At 46.2% G+C, this 15,445-nt stretch overlaps 2 protein-coding genes and 1 long non-coding RNA gene across 3 annotated transcripts in view; 1 reads left to right on the plus strand and 2 right to left on the minus strand.

Annotated features, from left to right (window-relative positions):
- The window catches only part of FAF1 (Fas associated factor 1), a 152,582-nt gene extending 149,144 nt beyond the window's left edge, over positions 1 to 3,438 (minus strand). The window contains exon 1 of the mRNA XM_053985070.1: positions 3,019 to 3,438. Coding sequence (XP_053841045.1) covers positions 3,019 to 3,063 — 45 coding nt within the window. The 5' untranslated portion in view covers positions 3,064 to 3,438. The remainder of the gene's footprint in view (positions 1 to 3,018) is intronic.
- Positions 3,439 to 4,445: 1,007 nt separating this feature from the next.
- On the minus strand, positions 4,446 to 7,365 carry LOC128811808 (uncharacterized). Its single transcript, XR_008438482.1, has 2 exons — positions 6,637 to 7,365; positions 4,446 to 4,743 (listed from the first exon to the last, which is right to left on the minus strand). It is a non-coding gene; the product is annotated as an uncharacterized LOC128811808 (long non-coding RNA).
- Positions 7,366 to 8,060: 695 nt separating this feature from the next.
- On the plus strand, positions 8,061 to 14,408 carry CDKN2C (cyclin dependent kinase inhibitor 2C). Its single transcript, XM_053985688.1, has 3 exons — positions 8,061 to 8,360; positions 8,738 to 8,878; positions 12,491 to 14,408. Exons 2-3 carry the CDS (start codon positions 8,750 to 8,752, stop codon positions 12,863 to 12,865), a joined length of 504 nt encoding a protein of 167 aa, XP_053841663.1. The 5' UTR covers positions 8,061 to 8,360; positions 8,738 to 8,749; the 3' UTR covers positions 12,866 to 14,408.
- The last annotated feature ends 1,037 nt before the right edge of the window (positions 14,409 to 15,445 follow it).

Below are 15,445 nucleotides of genomic sequence, written 5' to 3' on the forward strand. Positions count from 1 at the left end.
TTTATGCCAATGACACTTTGTGGAGAAGTACTGAATTGCATTTAGTAAAAAAGCTAAAACTTGTTTGTGCACTGAACTCCACATCAGCTACTTCCAGTGAAAACAATCAGGCTACTCATGTACAAAGCAAAGCTTCTGCATAATCTTTCCTAAGTGTGGGCCTAAGAAGGAAAAGTTAGGCAGGTTGCTTATACAGCCCACATGCATGAATACGTATTTTGTGCTCCCTGGGTAGCACACAGTAGCCTCATTAAAAGGGAGAGGAAAAGAAAATAATTATAAACCACACAGAACAGGCTTGAATTGTTTTAGAGACATTAGGCAAAAATATTTTGGTAGATCACTCGCTGTGCCTTACTCTATACTTAAAATATTTCATAAAATTCCATGGGTTTTTATATATATATATATATATATATATATATATATATATATATATATATACATACAAAAATACTTTTTAAAAATAAGTAATTCTCTTTAGTACCTCCAAATGCAGAAGTAACCTGGTATTACAATCAGAGCTAAAAAGAAAAAAAAACAAATGCAATACAAGTTCCTGCTCTAGCTGGAACCCAAGGCAAAATCCCTAATAACTCTGCAAGATACAAAATAAATCCATGAAAGCTTCACAAAAGCATCAAGCATCAGTACAATTATGATTTCTTTTTTTTTTTTTTTAATGGGGAGAGAAAACCCTTTCAAGTTTCAGAAGTTTAAAGACCACTACTCTATCCCCCTAAAACACAACTTGGGAAAAGTGAGGGTGAAATGGTGATGGAAGTTTCCCTCCCAGTTTAATTCACCAAGATTAGCTGAACTAAACTACAAAGCATTGTTTTTGAAATTTTCACTGTGTGCAACATTCTTCAACAGGACACCTCACATAAACATAGAAGATGGCAGCAGAACTCTGAGAAACGTATTTATTAATTAAAAGGTACAGAAAATATAGAAGGAAAAATCATGCAGAATTACTTTGCACATAATGTTTTATTCTCCATTTTAAATTCTTAGTGAATGAGTTGCAAATTCCACCAAGTATTTAAAAGACCCAAAAACCTCTACTGTTTTGTAACAGTCTACAGATACAAGGCCTAATAATGACTGACATTGTCCTTTACTAATCTGAATTTTTAACAGCATGACAATTAACAGTTCAGTACTTCAAAATTAGGTAGACACTTGATATTATCTTAAAAAGAAATACAATGAAACAGGAAAACAAAGCTGTCTGCTGAAACACAAGAGGAAAATGTTTGGGTTCTTTTTAAGTAAGGATTGGTATATGATAAAATATTTCCTGTGTCCTAGGTTCAGACACATTAGGTCATCCACCCTTGATCTAAAACTGGCTTCTGTGACTCCACCACCCACCTGCAAGTTTGCAATGATACTTACTTGTCTTCATGGTATCAAACACTGCAGTTGTTCTTATATTTTTATTAATGGTTTCAAAATCCGAGCACAACAATACTGCAAAATAGCAAAACACACTTTGGAAAAGTGTAAATCTGTATTGAAAATTCTATTAAATAATCTTACATTCACCAGCCACTAATTTCATCATCTGGGATTCCTGATTGCAAGTTCAGGTAGTAATGTGGGATCCCATAAGAATCTGTTCCCTCTGGTATGAATGTAGAATTGGGGTCCCAGTTTCCCACAGTCTGCTGTTCCTGGAAAAACTCCTTTGTGATATCCCAGCCCTAAAATTGGGATGTCATCCCTTATATACACAAAAGTACCTCCAAGTACAACAAAGTAGCACCAATATAGTAACATTTGGTAAGCATTTTAATGAATACAGGTGTAAGATATGGGGTACAGGAGGGGATGACAGTTCCCTGTCACCAGCTGGGAACTCCATGAGTAACATCAGTGAGATAGCAGGTACCTCTTGCAACAGAGGAATTACTTAATTACACAATACACAGGAATTAGTGTGCACACTACAGTCACCCTACCTGTAGCTCCAAAGAAACACACACAGAGAATGAATTGGAGGGATGACTTTTTTTTCTTTTCAACTAAACAAAATAGCTTCACTGCTAACAGTCTTTTAAGAAGCTGAACATACAGATGGCAGTTTTACAAATCAATCCAAGAATATCCAGGTGCCTGTCCATGTAAGAACAACCACTGCAAATGGACAGAGCTTTAAACAATGGATGAATTTAAAAGCAAATATTAAAAAGCATATTCAAATATTATCTGATTCCATTGCCAGATGTGTTTGGCTCCCCCCATTATTTCAAATGCATGTACCATCCACTTTTTTACTTGGTCTTAGAAAAACAATATAAAACAAGCACTATTAAGAAGCAATGTACGCTCCTAAACACATCACTTTCACTTACAGAAAGACTTTATTCTGGGGATAAGATTTAGAAGTCTGAAGTTAAATTACAACCCTTTTGTAGAGAGAAGGAAAGGTAACAAACAACTTTGAAGAGGATATTCCTCCCTTCTACACAAACACGCTGTTGTTTGGAATGGGGTGGGAAGAGCTTTACCGTCATCACAACAGTCATAGGCTGAGGCAACCCTGGAGTTTAGTGTTGATGCTGGAATGGAAACACCTCTGTTCAGCACTAATCTGTAGAACCAGCAAGTGATTCACTACAAACACTGTGACAAATCATGAGGACTGGTGAGTTTTGTATCCTCCCTGGCATTTGCCTCTTCCAAGTGAGCTGCCTCACAGCTGTCCCAGGGCCTGGGTGGTTGCAGAGGGTAGGAACAAGCAAAGTGGATGAAAAAGCTTTATTTTATTAATTAAAAACTGGAACTCACTAAGTTAAAGAAGGCATTTTGTTCACGCACTTTGAGAGAATAGGGCACAAGCTCCCCATTTCTGACAAACAAGAAAGAAGGAAAGCGAGAGCGGAGGCTTCAGAGGGTGGGCTTCACACCCACCACCCGGGACCTCCCCACAAAGAACAAGCAGCACAGCAACGAGGAGAAAGAGAAAAGCAGCGAGAGGCCACGGCTGTGTGGCGGCGGCTTGAAATTTACCTGGAAATCAGCCAATATCATTTCTCGGTCCATGTTGGACGCCATTGCAGCCAGCTGCGTCCCGGCTCTGCTCGGACCCGCGCACCTGGAGCCGCTGCCGCGGGGAGGACGGGGCAGGGTGGGAGCTCAGGAGCTCATGGAGGCGCCGCGCTGCGCTCGGGCTCCCGCGGCGCCCCCGGGCTGCCCCTCCCGGGGCCGAGGAGGGGAGGAGGCAGGAGAGCGGCGGGCCGGGCGCGGGGCCGGGAGCGGGCAGCGCTGCCTCAGCCGCTGGCCCGGGAAGGAGGAGGAGGAGGAGGAGAAGAAGGAGGAGGAGGAGGAGGAGGAGGCAGCGCCGCTCCCCGCCTGCCTCCACAGCGCCTGTGTCGCACATTTTGCCTGTCATTGAGGTCGCAAAGAGGCGCTTTGCGGCCGCCACGTGACTGCCCGCCTGTCAAGCGCTCCCGGAGCCGGGGGCGGGACCGCGCCGAGCCGGGACCGCGGAGCCGCGCCCGGCCGGCACCGGAGCGGAGCGGAGCGGGGAGCCCCGGCCCGCGCCCCGCCCGGCCGGAGCTGCCGCAGCGGGGCCGCGGGGCGGACGCATCCTCACGTCCCGTGCCGGGGGTTGGCGGCTCCCTGGGCCCGGCCGCGGCGCGGGGTGTCCCGGCTGGGCTCCGCCGCCGGCTGCGGCCTAACGGGTTTGCGGGGACCTGGCTGCAGCCGGCCCCGGGCCGTGCGGGGAAACGCGGGCCGGTGCAGCGGCCCTGCCTCTCTGTGTGGGAGCGGGGCATCCATCCATCCATCCATCCATCCATCCATCCATCCATCCATCCATCCATCCATCCATCCATCCATCCATCCCTCCATCCATCCCTCCTTCCTTCCTGCCGGCCTTGCCCCCTCCCTCCCTCCCTCCGGGGCCGCGCTGGTTCCGGTGGATGCAGCGGCTCGCTCCCGGCGCGGTTCGCGTCCCCTCCGCTCCCCCGTGACACGGTGCCCGCCCGGTGCCCCGCACCGCCCGGCGCTCGGGGGAGCGGCGACGTTTCCACCGGGTTCCGACTTGGCTCAAAAGAAGGAAATGCATTTTTCGCAGGTTTTTCTGAGCCAACACACCGTGATCTGCACAGCGGCCCTCGCTCAGGCTTAGCACTCCAGCACTGTAAGATGCAATTCTATTCTATACCGCAAATAAATCTGCTTTAAGTAATGCAAATCTAACTGTAACTGATGCTTTCTAAATCTGCCTCCTACAACCTGATGTTCATGTACCCCCTTAGCACCGACATGAAACACATTTGGACGCCAATTTGCTAATTAGTCCAACATGTTTTGCTCTGCTTCTTTAAGTGTCCTGTGAGTGTCGTAGCTGAGGTCACAGATGCACCAAGCAGCTTTCCTGTCAGCTAAAAACGCTACGTTATGAGACCTTTGAATCACGATATTTTGCCGGGTTTAGGAAGCAGCGTTCTTTATTGTTTCTCTCGTCCATCCGCGAGGGTTACAGGGGGGTATCGCGGACTGCGAGCTCCGTGCCGCCGCCGGCCCCGGGGCGAGCTGCGGGGGGAGCCCGGCGCCGCCGCGGACGAACGCTGCGTGCGGAGAGGGGCGCAGGGAAAGCTCAGCTGTTCCTTCAGGAGAGTCCGTGATCCCAAGAGAAACCCTGGCAATGGTTTAGAGCCTGTTGCGGACGCTGCTGGCGAGCGCGGGCGCCTGGGCTGGGTGTCTGGCGGCGGCGGCGCTCCGGGCGGGCTGAGGCCGCACGGAAACGCCACTTACGATGCGAAGCCACAGTGTCAGAGGAGCTGGGTTTTACATTTTACCGTGTTCCTGCTCTAGTTTGTGTTGGCAGCGCTTGCCAAAAATTTTTTATTGCCCGCTGACGTGAGCTTAACAATGCGAGCTCCCCACCACCGACCGGAGGGATGATAAATTTATTGCCCTCACACCTGCACCTTTTTTTTTTTTTCCCCCCCAGTTTGATGTTACAGACAGTTCTGTACTAAGTACGAGGTATGGTGCAATGCCAGGGACAGCCTATGCTAAATTACAAACAAATCCACCCACACATTGCTAGAGAGTAACTATAATAAAGGCTGAAAAGCGAGTCTTAGCAATTGGATTAAAGCCAATTAATTCCTGGCACACATTGAAGCTATAGGTATGTTGTCAAGATTAGTTACACGGCGTTCATGTCTATTACAGTCATATTTTAAATAATGATATCTATATTAGATCAAAACAGGAAGGATTTGATCCAGAACATGAAGAAAAGGTGAAAAGCTGCACGTGCCCCACATCTCAGGAAGTTCACATTCGAGTCACAGCTAAAGTTTCTGTTTGCCTTCTCACAGCCTCTCTGAGCCATTCGAGGTGGGTTTTATCCTCCAACGAGTGACAGACAAATTAGGGAGCCGATTATTTTACTCCTCATAATGCCCGGTGGTAATACCTCCCTCCAGAAGTGGTTTGTTGTTTTTTTGGTTTTTTGGGCTTTTTTTTTTTTTTCCTGCTGATTCTGGAGCCGACTGGGACAAATCTCTCTGTTTTAGGTGGAGTATCTTTATCATTCATGAGAGGAGATGATCAGGATTAACGAACTGCTTTCTGCAAAGACTTTTGACAGACCTGCACAGTAGAGGAAGTTTGATGGCATTTTTGGGCCAGACAGCCAGACAGGAGGCCTGCAGCACTCCAGCTACACCTTACTTAATTTTTTTGCTATGTGGCATGATTAACAGAAGATGCAAGTTTTATTCTGAGTCATAAACCAACAAAAAATAGTGTGAGACAGTTGTAGTATTTGCAGGTCTAATTTTGCACTAAGTTAGCAACAGGTAACACCACCAAAGCCTGTGGATTTTAGGCAGTAATTAGTCACAAAATAAGTAATTTATTAGCCAGCTGTCTGAATATTCCAAGTTTTACATATAAATTCCCTTCTTATGCAGAAAAGCAACTGTATTTGAATAAAAAGATGCTACTTGCATACATATGCATACATAACTTTGAGGGAAGTTATAATTTATATTTTTGCTTTTAAAAAATGGGGGGAAAAATTAAGGGAAAAAAAACCACTATTGCTTCTGGACGAGAATTACCAGAATGAGGCCCTTAAAAATAGACGTGGGGTTTTTTTTCTCTCCTTTAGTGGGAATGGAAGTGGAGGGTCAGTTGATAAATTGAGCAAAGTTGTTTTCCCTGCTTGGTGTGTAGGCAGCTCACACTTGTCACCTTTGTAATATTCGCAAACAAGCGTGGATGGGGGAATCAGTACAGGAAAATACAATTGCAAAGCAAAAAGCAACAGAAGCTGAGAGGAAAGCCAGACAGAGAAGTCTGGCTTCGTTCAGCTGCAGATCCACGGCTGTAGAACCGGCTCTGATGGCGGTGGTCCCGACTCAGGCCCCGGCCACCTCCGGTCCCTGCCCGGCTGCCAGCGGCAGGTTCCCCCCGCAGGGCAGTGCTGGAGGAGCTGTAACCACCCCAGGTTCCCTCCCTAACGCACCTCCCCGAGCTGCCTCACGCCTGTTTACATTCAAAATCACTTTCCCGTGGCGTCCACGCAGAAAACAGCCGTGCAGATTGCCCCTGCGAGCGATGGGTTACGTGTGCTTATCAGGGAGCCATGACATTGCTGCTTACCTCTCGGAGGGTTCGCTTGGCAGAATGCAGTCCTCCGAGGGTCCCTGAAACCTAAAGCAATCCAGCCATTAAAGCACTTTAAGACACTAAATACTGTTAGGCAGAGTGGCGGTGACATCCCCGTCCTGTACCGTCCTCACTCCTTCGCCCGGGGAAGGAAAAGCGAAGTCCTCGCGTCTTCTTGGTGCCCGGGCGCGGTTCCCCTTCAAAATGGCACTTTCGAATCAATCGAGGACACCAGAAACGCGGGAAGCAAGGAGTGTTGCCGTGGAGGGTCGCCTTCCACCGTTAAGACAACTTGACATTGACCCTTCATCCTTGACCTTGTCCTCAGGATGAGAGACGAGCCCGCGCCGCTGCCGGCGCGGCCCCGAGCGCGGAGCCGCTGCCCGCGGGGTGCCGAGCGAGGGCTAAAGGGGCCGGGACCGGGACCGGGACCGGAGCCGGCTCCGCTCCCCCCGCGGGCAGGTGGAGACCGCCGGGGAGAAGCTCCGGGCAGCGCCGTGGCAGAGGCCGCCCTCCCGCCTGCCAAGCTCCCCCGATCCCGCTCCTCCCGCCGGGGTGCGGCGGCTCCCGCTGCTGCAACCTCCTTTTCCTTTCATTTCCCCCCCCCTGGGCCTCAGCAGCGCTGCTCCTAAAAGCAGCCGGGCTGTGCTGGCTGTGGCGGAGCCGTGCCCGGGCTGCGCGGCGAGGGGACGGCACCGGGCGCCGCGGAGCTGCTGCGGCGGCGGCGGCGGCCGGAGCGCGGCGGGGCCGGGCGAGGGGCGGGCGGGAGCCGCTGCAGGCCTTCCTGCCCGAACTCCGCCGCGCCTCCTTAAATCTCTGCCGTTAAAATGTGGGCGGGTGTTTCAACTCAAAAAGCGCTCAAATTTTTTTTCTTTTCAAAAAAAGCTGATGAGGTTAAAAAAAAAAAAAAAAAAAAAAAAAAAGAAGGGGAAAAAAAAAAAAAGGAGAGAGAAACCGGCTTCGTGTCCTTAGGAAACAGAAGTAGCGATTGTTTGTGCTTAAAAAAGGGGGAGCGCAAAGCCGCGGGCGGAGGCGGCGGCCGCGGACCGGCAAGTGCAGCTTTATTTCGCGAAGTTGGAAGAGGAGGCGAGCGGGGCTGTCAGTGCGGCGGCGAGCGCGGCCGGGCCGGGGCAGCGGCGGCACCAGCGCAGCCCCTGCCCCCGCCGGGAGCTCGCCCCGCGCCCCGCGGCCGCGGCGGGAGGAGCGGCTGTCCCGGGGAGCGCCCGGCGGAGCGCGGACAGCGGCGACGGGACCCCGGCGGAGGGACCCCGGCGGAGGGACGACGGCGGAGACGGCTCCGCGCCGCGGATCCTCCACGCCCTGAGCGCGGGCGGCGGTTCGCGGCAGCCCCCCCGCGCCGCCCGCCGCCCTCCTGGATGCTCCGGAGTCGCCGCCGCCGGGGGCGGCCGCCGGCCGGGATCGCGCCCGCCCGCTGCGCGGAGGCTGCGCGGGGCCGCGGGAGTGAAGCTGCTGCTGCTGCTGCTGCGGCGGGGAGCGAGAGCGCCGAGGGAGCGAGCTGGGCGCCGGGACAGCCGCCGCCGCCGCGCCCGGCCCTCCGCGGGCGCGGCTCGTCCTTCCCTTCCCTGCTGGGCCCGGACTAAGCCGACGGAGAGGGATGAAGGGGGGATCCCGAGCGGGAGTTGGATGCACACTGCTACAGGAGACCTTTCCTCCGAGCTGCTGCTGCTGCTAAGTTTCAGAAACCGGCTGTGAACAGGGTGGGTTGTCTTCTTCTTCCAAGATCTCAGGTCTGAGTGAGTCTCCGGTGTACGTGTATATATGTTACCTATAACATATACAATATATTGCATAGCTGTTAATCTATTCCCCCCCTCCCCCCGCGAAAGTGGCCAAAGTCTTTAATAAGAGTTACTCTATATGTGGAAGCAAAGAAATCTTGCTTCAAGTGGAGCTGCAGTTTTGCTGAATAATCACGTGTGAGTTAGGGGCGGGCTCTTGGCAAGGAGGTTTTTTACGAGTATTTACTACAAGGTCTTACTCCAGAAGATTAACCATCCCAATCCTTCTGTCAGTCTCCGATGCCATGCCTGGTTAAAAAAAAAAAAAAAAATCTCATCTTTTTTCCGATCGTCAGTCACCCTAAAGAATGGCCGAGCCTTCTGGGAACGAGCTGGCGTCCGCGGCTGCCAAGGGGGACCTAGTGCAACTTACTAATTTGTTGCAAAAGAATGTAAACGTCAATGCACAAAATGGATTTGGGAGGACTGCGCTGCAGGTTGGTATCCAGAGAGGGAGAAAATATTTCATCACTGGTACCTACGTGACCCGGGTTTCCAAAAAAGACAACGCTTTAAGCAGGCTGGTGGATGAAATTCGAGTGGTTTTTCAAAGTCGTTGGATGCCATATTTTATAACTTTAGTGGCTCCAACTCCCTAAAATGACGTACTTGAAATAAAACTGGTCAAAACCATTCTTTCAATCGGGGATCACCCTCAATGTCAAACGGGCTACGAGTTTGCTAATATTTTGTAACTTCGTGGGGAGGAGGCAAGGAGTGAGAGAGCTGAGATGAAAAGAAATCAGCTTAGGTGAGCAGGATTTCATAGCAGGTCTGTAAACACAAATGTTCTGTTCTCTGAAGCTTAGGATTTTTATCTTTTTTTTTCCTTTTTTTTCCTTTCTTTTTTTTTTTTTTTTTTTTTTTTTTTTTTTTTTTTTTTTTTTTCTTTCCTGCAATGTGCTTTTAAAGCTCGTCTGGGTTCTGGGGTCTGCTGTGGATGGTGCTTTTCCTTTCTACTCTGTTTGTGGGAATGACCTTTCTCATTGGGAATCATGCTGCTCAGAAGCGAGGACCTCCGATGTACATTAAGAGCTAGCCCTGCGAGCCAGGGTTCCAGCTGAATCACTTGCTTTTTCATTCATATTTAAGACTTTAAAATTTGCTTTTTTCAGATCGGCTAGCAGGGTACTGCTTCCAATTATTTCCTTTCTGATCGTCTAGGGTGCTGTGTCCTAATTTTTAACTGTGTAGCAGTGCAGGCAGGAGTTGGAACTCGTCCAAATGCTAACTATTGTAGCTGATGAAAGATTTTGCTTTTAATATTATCAGATAATGATGGCAAAAAGGCTAGAATACCTAACAAATAGTGAAAGGTGTGATTTATAAATCCAGAGGGAAAATAAGTGTGGTTATTTGTACTTAAGTTATAAGTAATGCAATGTGGAAGTGGAGCTATAGGTCTTTTTTATTTCACACATTAGTAAAATCGTTTTTTTAACCCCTCTTCCCCCTTCCCCCAAAACCATGATAATAATTTCAGAAAGTGGATTTTTAAACAGCATAGAACCTGTGAATGTACTCGAGATATTTACAGCTTTTTGGCTTAACATCAAAATGTTAAAGCTGGAAAATAAGCACCTCTTGCTGATAATGCAGGAATGACCCTTTTTTGATAATTTCACTGGAGCTGGAGATCTGTGAGCTCCTCGCTGTCCTGTTAACACCTAAATAGGGCATCGCATGGCAGTGCAGGCACTTGCAGCAACTTTTAAGAGAGTGAAAGGGTTTAAATTAAAAACTTAGACAAGTTAAATTATTTAAGAAAGCAGGAAACATTTAGCTAGTTCATTTATCCTCGGGACAAGGGCTGAAAACCGATTTATCCTACAGGAATGCTGGATATTTTTTCTAAAAGCAGCTAACTGTCCATATCCTGAATTAAGGTATATTTTACACAATTACATAGCCCCTAGCTATATTAAACATGCATCTGTGCCCTAACGATACTTCTTAGGGATTATAACAACTGAGCTAATGAACCACCACAAAAACCAAAACAGGAGAATCTGTCGACTTATTTTCAATATGTATCATCCTGAAATGTGCTGTGGGTGCCTGGCCACGCTCGAAAGATTTCTCTGTCAGTGCACTCTGCAAGAGTGAGAAAATCTCTCTGTCATCTCTCTCTCAGTTACAACGGAGAGAATGCTCCTATATTAATGTCAATGAATTTATATTTTTCCTCTGCATTTATGTTTAATTAAACAACTACTTGGCTTGTCTTGCTCTGTCCTTTTTATTTCTGGTGAAGTGTACCTATGCAGGCCTCAAATACATCTCCTGCCCTTATGCTCTTCGTCAGACTTATTCAATTAATGTTTTCTACTTCTTCACCTCCCTCCCCACAAAACATAACTTTGCAAAATATAGGAGGCATTTGCTGTTCAGTTGTAGCCCACGGCCAAAAAGCACCACTTTTTTAAGATTTTCTCCCCCTCGCATCTTTAACTGAAGCCTTCAGTCCCCTGGCCTGAACACTGAAAACTCCCACTTAACCCAAATATATGTTTTGAATTCACAAATAATACAGCCTGGGCTCTCAAAAAGAGATCAGAATGTCCAGTTTTTACTAAACAAAGAGAGATCACAATGATCCTGTTTTCTTTTACATTGCTTCCATCTCTGTTAGAAGTGAAAGAAGTGGCTGGAAGTCGGGAGCTGGAAGCCTTGGGGCACAGAGAGATCTCTTTCCCTCAATCCCAGCCTGTCTTATCTGCACTTTTGCTCCTGTCTGTGGTTATAATGTGCTGGGCTGCTTTACACTTCCAACACTGTACATAAATATATGTATTATATCTTGCTTTTCTTAAAAAACTTGATATATATTTTTTGTCAGGAGAGATTTTCAGCAAACCTCTGTAGAAATTGTACGTTAAGCTAAATCTAATGCACTGTAATGCTCGTGTATGTTGATTTTTTTTTTAATTAATCACGATTTTCAAATCAATGTGTAAATCTCTCTCTAAAGAAATAGAAAAGAGTTGGTGTTTTTTTTAAATTTATACTTAAAATGAGACTAGTTACAAGGACAGGAAAATACTGCCTATAGGCTAGAGATTACACAATATACATTACAGTGTTCATTTTTGGAAAGTGTGCAAACAAAAAATGAGGAATTACAAGGAAAGCGGTGCAAGCAGTTAAGTTACAAATAAGAGAGATTTGTGTTCTAATTATGATAGTTTTATGGTGCAATTGAGAAAATTGAAAGAAGCTTTTTCTTTTTTTTTTTCCCTGAGAGAAACAGTCAGAAAATCCAATTATTGTTGTTGTTGTATTTTTTTAAGGGATGTTTTAACGACAGAACATAGCCACAGTTTACTTATAGAAAGGTTATGAAAGTATAATATAATATACTGATTTTAGAAGACAACTTCTGTAACTTTGAAACATTCCTTTTGACTTTTTCTTTTTGGGTGACCTAATGAAACATAAATATTGGGGAGAAGAATTTATTTTAACATTTATGTTTCTCAACAGATAGAGCTATGGTACAGTCCAAATATTTGTTTTATGATAATGCACAGACAATGTAAACACCTGAAAGCTTGTAAAAACACATTCTACATTTGCTGTTGCTTAGGTAAAATATCTGTTCCTCAGAGACCCTATATTTGCTGTTTAACAACAGAGGTGTACATTTGCTGTTTAACAATGCAGGGGTGTCTCAATACTTAGACAAATAAAACTGAACTATACTTAATTTTTATATGTTAAGAAACTGAGATGACCTTCGCTAGGGAAAAAAAAAAAAAAAAAAAAAAGTTGTTCTATCCCATTCTGTGCTATTTCAGGCATTAATCTCTCCGAGGCAGAAAGCTACGGCCACCGAAGTGATAACATCTTTCACAATTTCACCGAGTTCAGTAACAAATACATGAAAAACGAGATGTTCTGGTGTGTCATTAGTTCTATAGCGAGTCTCCTCTGTCTGCTTTAAATGAGAATTGGACTCTGACAAAAGCCAGGGATGAGAAGCGAGGACGGGAGGCAGTGCTGGAGCACAGCCCCACCCGCGGTATCCAATTCTCCTCTCTCTTTCGTAGGTGATGAAACTCGGGAACCCCGAAATCGCCCGGCGGCTGCTCAGTAACGGGGCCAACCCCAACCTGAAAGACAGTACCGGCTTCGCTGTCATCCACGATGTAGCCAGGGAGGGGTTTCTGGACACTTTGCAGACTCTGCTGGAGTTCAAAGCCGATGTTAACATTGAGGACAACGACGGCAACCTGCCCTTGCACTTGGCGGCCCAGGAGGGGCACGTGCGGGTGGTGGAGCTGCTGCTGGCACGCTCCGAGTGCAAGGTGGGCCACCAGAACAAGCGGGGGGCCACCGCCTACGACCTGGCCAAGCTCTACAGGAGGGCAGCCGTGGTGGAACTCCTGGAGGCCAGCAGCTCCTTCCCCCCCAGCATGGACTGAACCCTGCTAGGACACGGGGTCTCCTTTGGACGTGAGGGTGTGCAGACTTCTTGGGGTGTTTCCCTCCTTTTTAACAACATTTGTTGCCACATTACTTTTTTTTTTTTTTTTTTTTTTTACCCTGAACAGCTGGTAGTGTAAGTCTCAAGGAATTCCAGAGGTGGGTTTGTAGACAACAGAAACGTTTTAAATCCACGCTCTGAGCAGTTTCCTATACTTTTCACTTTACACAGTACTCCCAGGCTCATCCGTGTGTATGTTGGTTGCTCATATTTAGTTTTCCAGTATCAACTTTTACAATTTATTTTAGGTCATTCGTATCAAGTCATTAATACAAGAGCTACTATTCACATGCTAAATATTGCTGGACTCTTAAGAAAAGGAAATAGTTTACTGTGATTTCTCCCACCTCTCAATGCATCCCTCCCTTCTCTTCACTCCCCTCACCCCTCTCGTTCAGGCTCAAGAGTCTGAGGTCCTGTTTTAGATAAAAACATCCTTTCAATAAGGGGTCACCTGCAGCCCCTGCACAGGCAGAGCTGGAAGTCAAAGGCTGCGTGGCCTGAGGACAGTGGATGGCGCTTAGATGCTTTAGGCAGTAACTGCATTTTGTCACTAACAACAGCTTCTAGAACTAGGTCACTTACTTTCTAAATGTAGATGACACTTTTCCTCTTTGTGTATTTAAACTTTCACCAATCTGGTTTTGAATTTAGTTACCAGAAACAGTATAAGTGGTGTTTCTTCGATTGCCAGAGGTTTTAAACAGCTCAGTTTAGTAGTTCGTGTTTACTGTGCACTGCAGAAGAGGTTTTTTTTTTTTTTTTTTTTTTTTTTTTAGTTTCAAAACAAGCAGCAGAGAACCATTGTCAAAGAGGACATGAAAGCTGCAATACAAGACTTCTGGTCGCTTCATCTGCTGATTGCAGTTTAGATGTTCCCTAAGTAATATTTGCTTTCCACCAACTATTCTGTTTTGTCTGGAAATAAACTATTTTAATGACAGCATCTCACAAAACAAGAATATTGGAATACTGTGACATTTAGGAAGCAGTACTTTTGATATTTGTGAAGTTAAGTTATTGCTTGCACCTAAAACACAATTTAACCATTGGAAATTTTCTATTGCAACAGAGAGCTGAGAGTATTCACCAGACTGAAACTCATTTGCCTCTCCAGCCCCAACAGGAGCTAACGATGCTCAGCACCGTGTCGGGCAGAGTCTATTAGGAAACTTTTAACATTTGTACAGGATCTACTTATTGGGCAGATGGGCAGTTTAAAGCGCTTCACTTTGAATAGTCTAAATTTCAGTCGTGCAAAATAGAAGGTTTTAAATCAATGCAAAATGAATACTACTTTAAATAGCACTTAAAAAAGGAGAGGGAATACATTAGTTTAGTTTTTAACTTTTTTTTTAATTAGTCCCACAAAATCAGTTACTACATTTTCAAGTAAAAAAAAAATTGCTGAAACTGTCTGTCACATTTACTATAAGCTCTGTCACACTGCTGTGTTCTGATTAAAAACCTCTGTGAAATATGAAAAATTGTGCTATGATCATTAATCGGAGCAGCACAGCACATAGGAAGCATTTTTGGGGAAATAATCTTAAAATTCCCGGTAGAAAGAGCACTAAACCACTTGAAATATTAAACCGAGCAACATAATCCACAGGTCCCCGAGGTGAAGTGACCCAAATCGCTCTGTGTTGCTCTCAATCTTCCTTTCCTCGTGTCCTGGAGGATGCTCCAAGCCTTTTCCTTCTCCATTCCTCTCAGAAAGACGAATTCTGTGCTACACCAGAAGGTAATATCCAGCTTTCCCACGTTTGTTATTTTTTTTTTTTTTCACCCATGCTACTAAAAAAACTCATTCCAAACCCGTTTGGAGCTTCACCAGCATTTAATTTACTCTAAGGCGAAGTTTAAGCAGTGGCTTAATAGAACAACTTCTCTTCCGAGAAAAATGCCCCGCCTAGTCAGAAATAGCGGCGTTTATTGCGTGCCAGGAGTTCAGGGTTAAAGCCAGGACGAATCACCCCCCGGCCATGCCCAAAGCCTCGGCGGCTGAGTCACGGCTGATAGTCTGGTGTAAAGGTGCGTTTTATCTGATTTCACTGCTGCGTTTTCTCCGTGAGCCCCTCAACTTACTAGAAACAAGATGATCAATTGAAAATCCTAGTTAGATACTTGGAAAGCAAAAATTGCTATTATCCCTGGAAGTTAACAGTTACTGCGAAGAGCCTCTGGGAAACCAAAGAAATCAGTCAGCTGGTGGGTTACAGGTACCTTACAGGGCTTGTCAGTGACAAAAGGTGCCTGGTTGCTGGGGAATGGCTTTCCTCCAGCAGTCTTCATATTTACAGGGCGAGGAGAAAATAGTATAAAGCAAGTCTCATTAATACAGAACCTTGACACCTAAACCAGATTGTATTATCGCATGTGGTTTCAGAAATTGCTTTGGCGCTTTTCCCCCAGTATTTTGGCAACATCAAAAAGTTCAGTTTCAAAAACTCGCATAATCCTGAAAATGTCGACAAACATATTTACCCAGAGATGCAAAACTGCAGCGTGTGAG

The sequence above is a fragment of the Vidua macroura genome, chromosome 9 (genome assembly GCF_024509145.1).
Source record: "Vidua macroura isolate BioBank_ID:100142 chromosome 9, ASM2450914v1, whole genome shotgun sequence".
NCBI lineage: Eukaryota > Metazoa > Chordata > Aves > Passeriformes > Viduidae > Vidua > Vidua macroura.

Bases quoted from the DNA above. Each gene is read 5' to 3' on its own strand.
- CDKN2C (XM_053985688.1), top strand. From the start codon at position 8,750: ATGGCCGAGCCTTCTGGGAACGAGCTGGCGTCCGCGGCTGCCAAGGGG. The intron at 8,879-12,490 runs GTTGGTATCCAG...TCTCTTTCGTAG, and splicing joins TTGGGAGGACTGCGCTGCAG to GTGATGAAACTCGGGAACCC.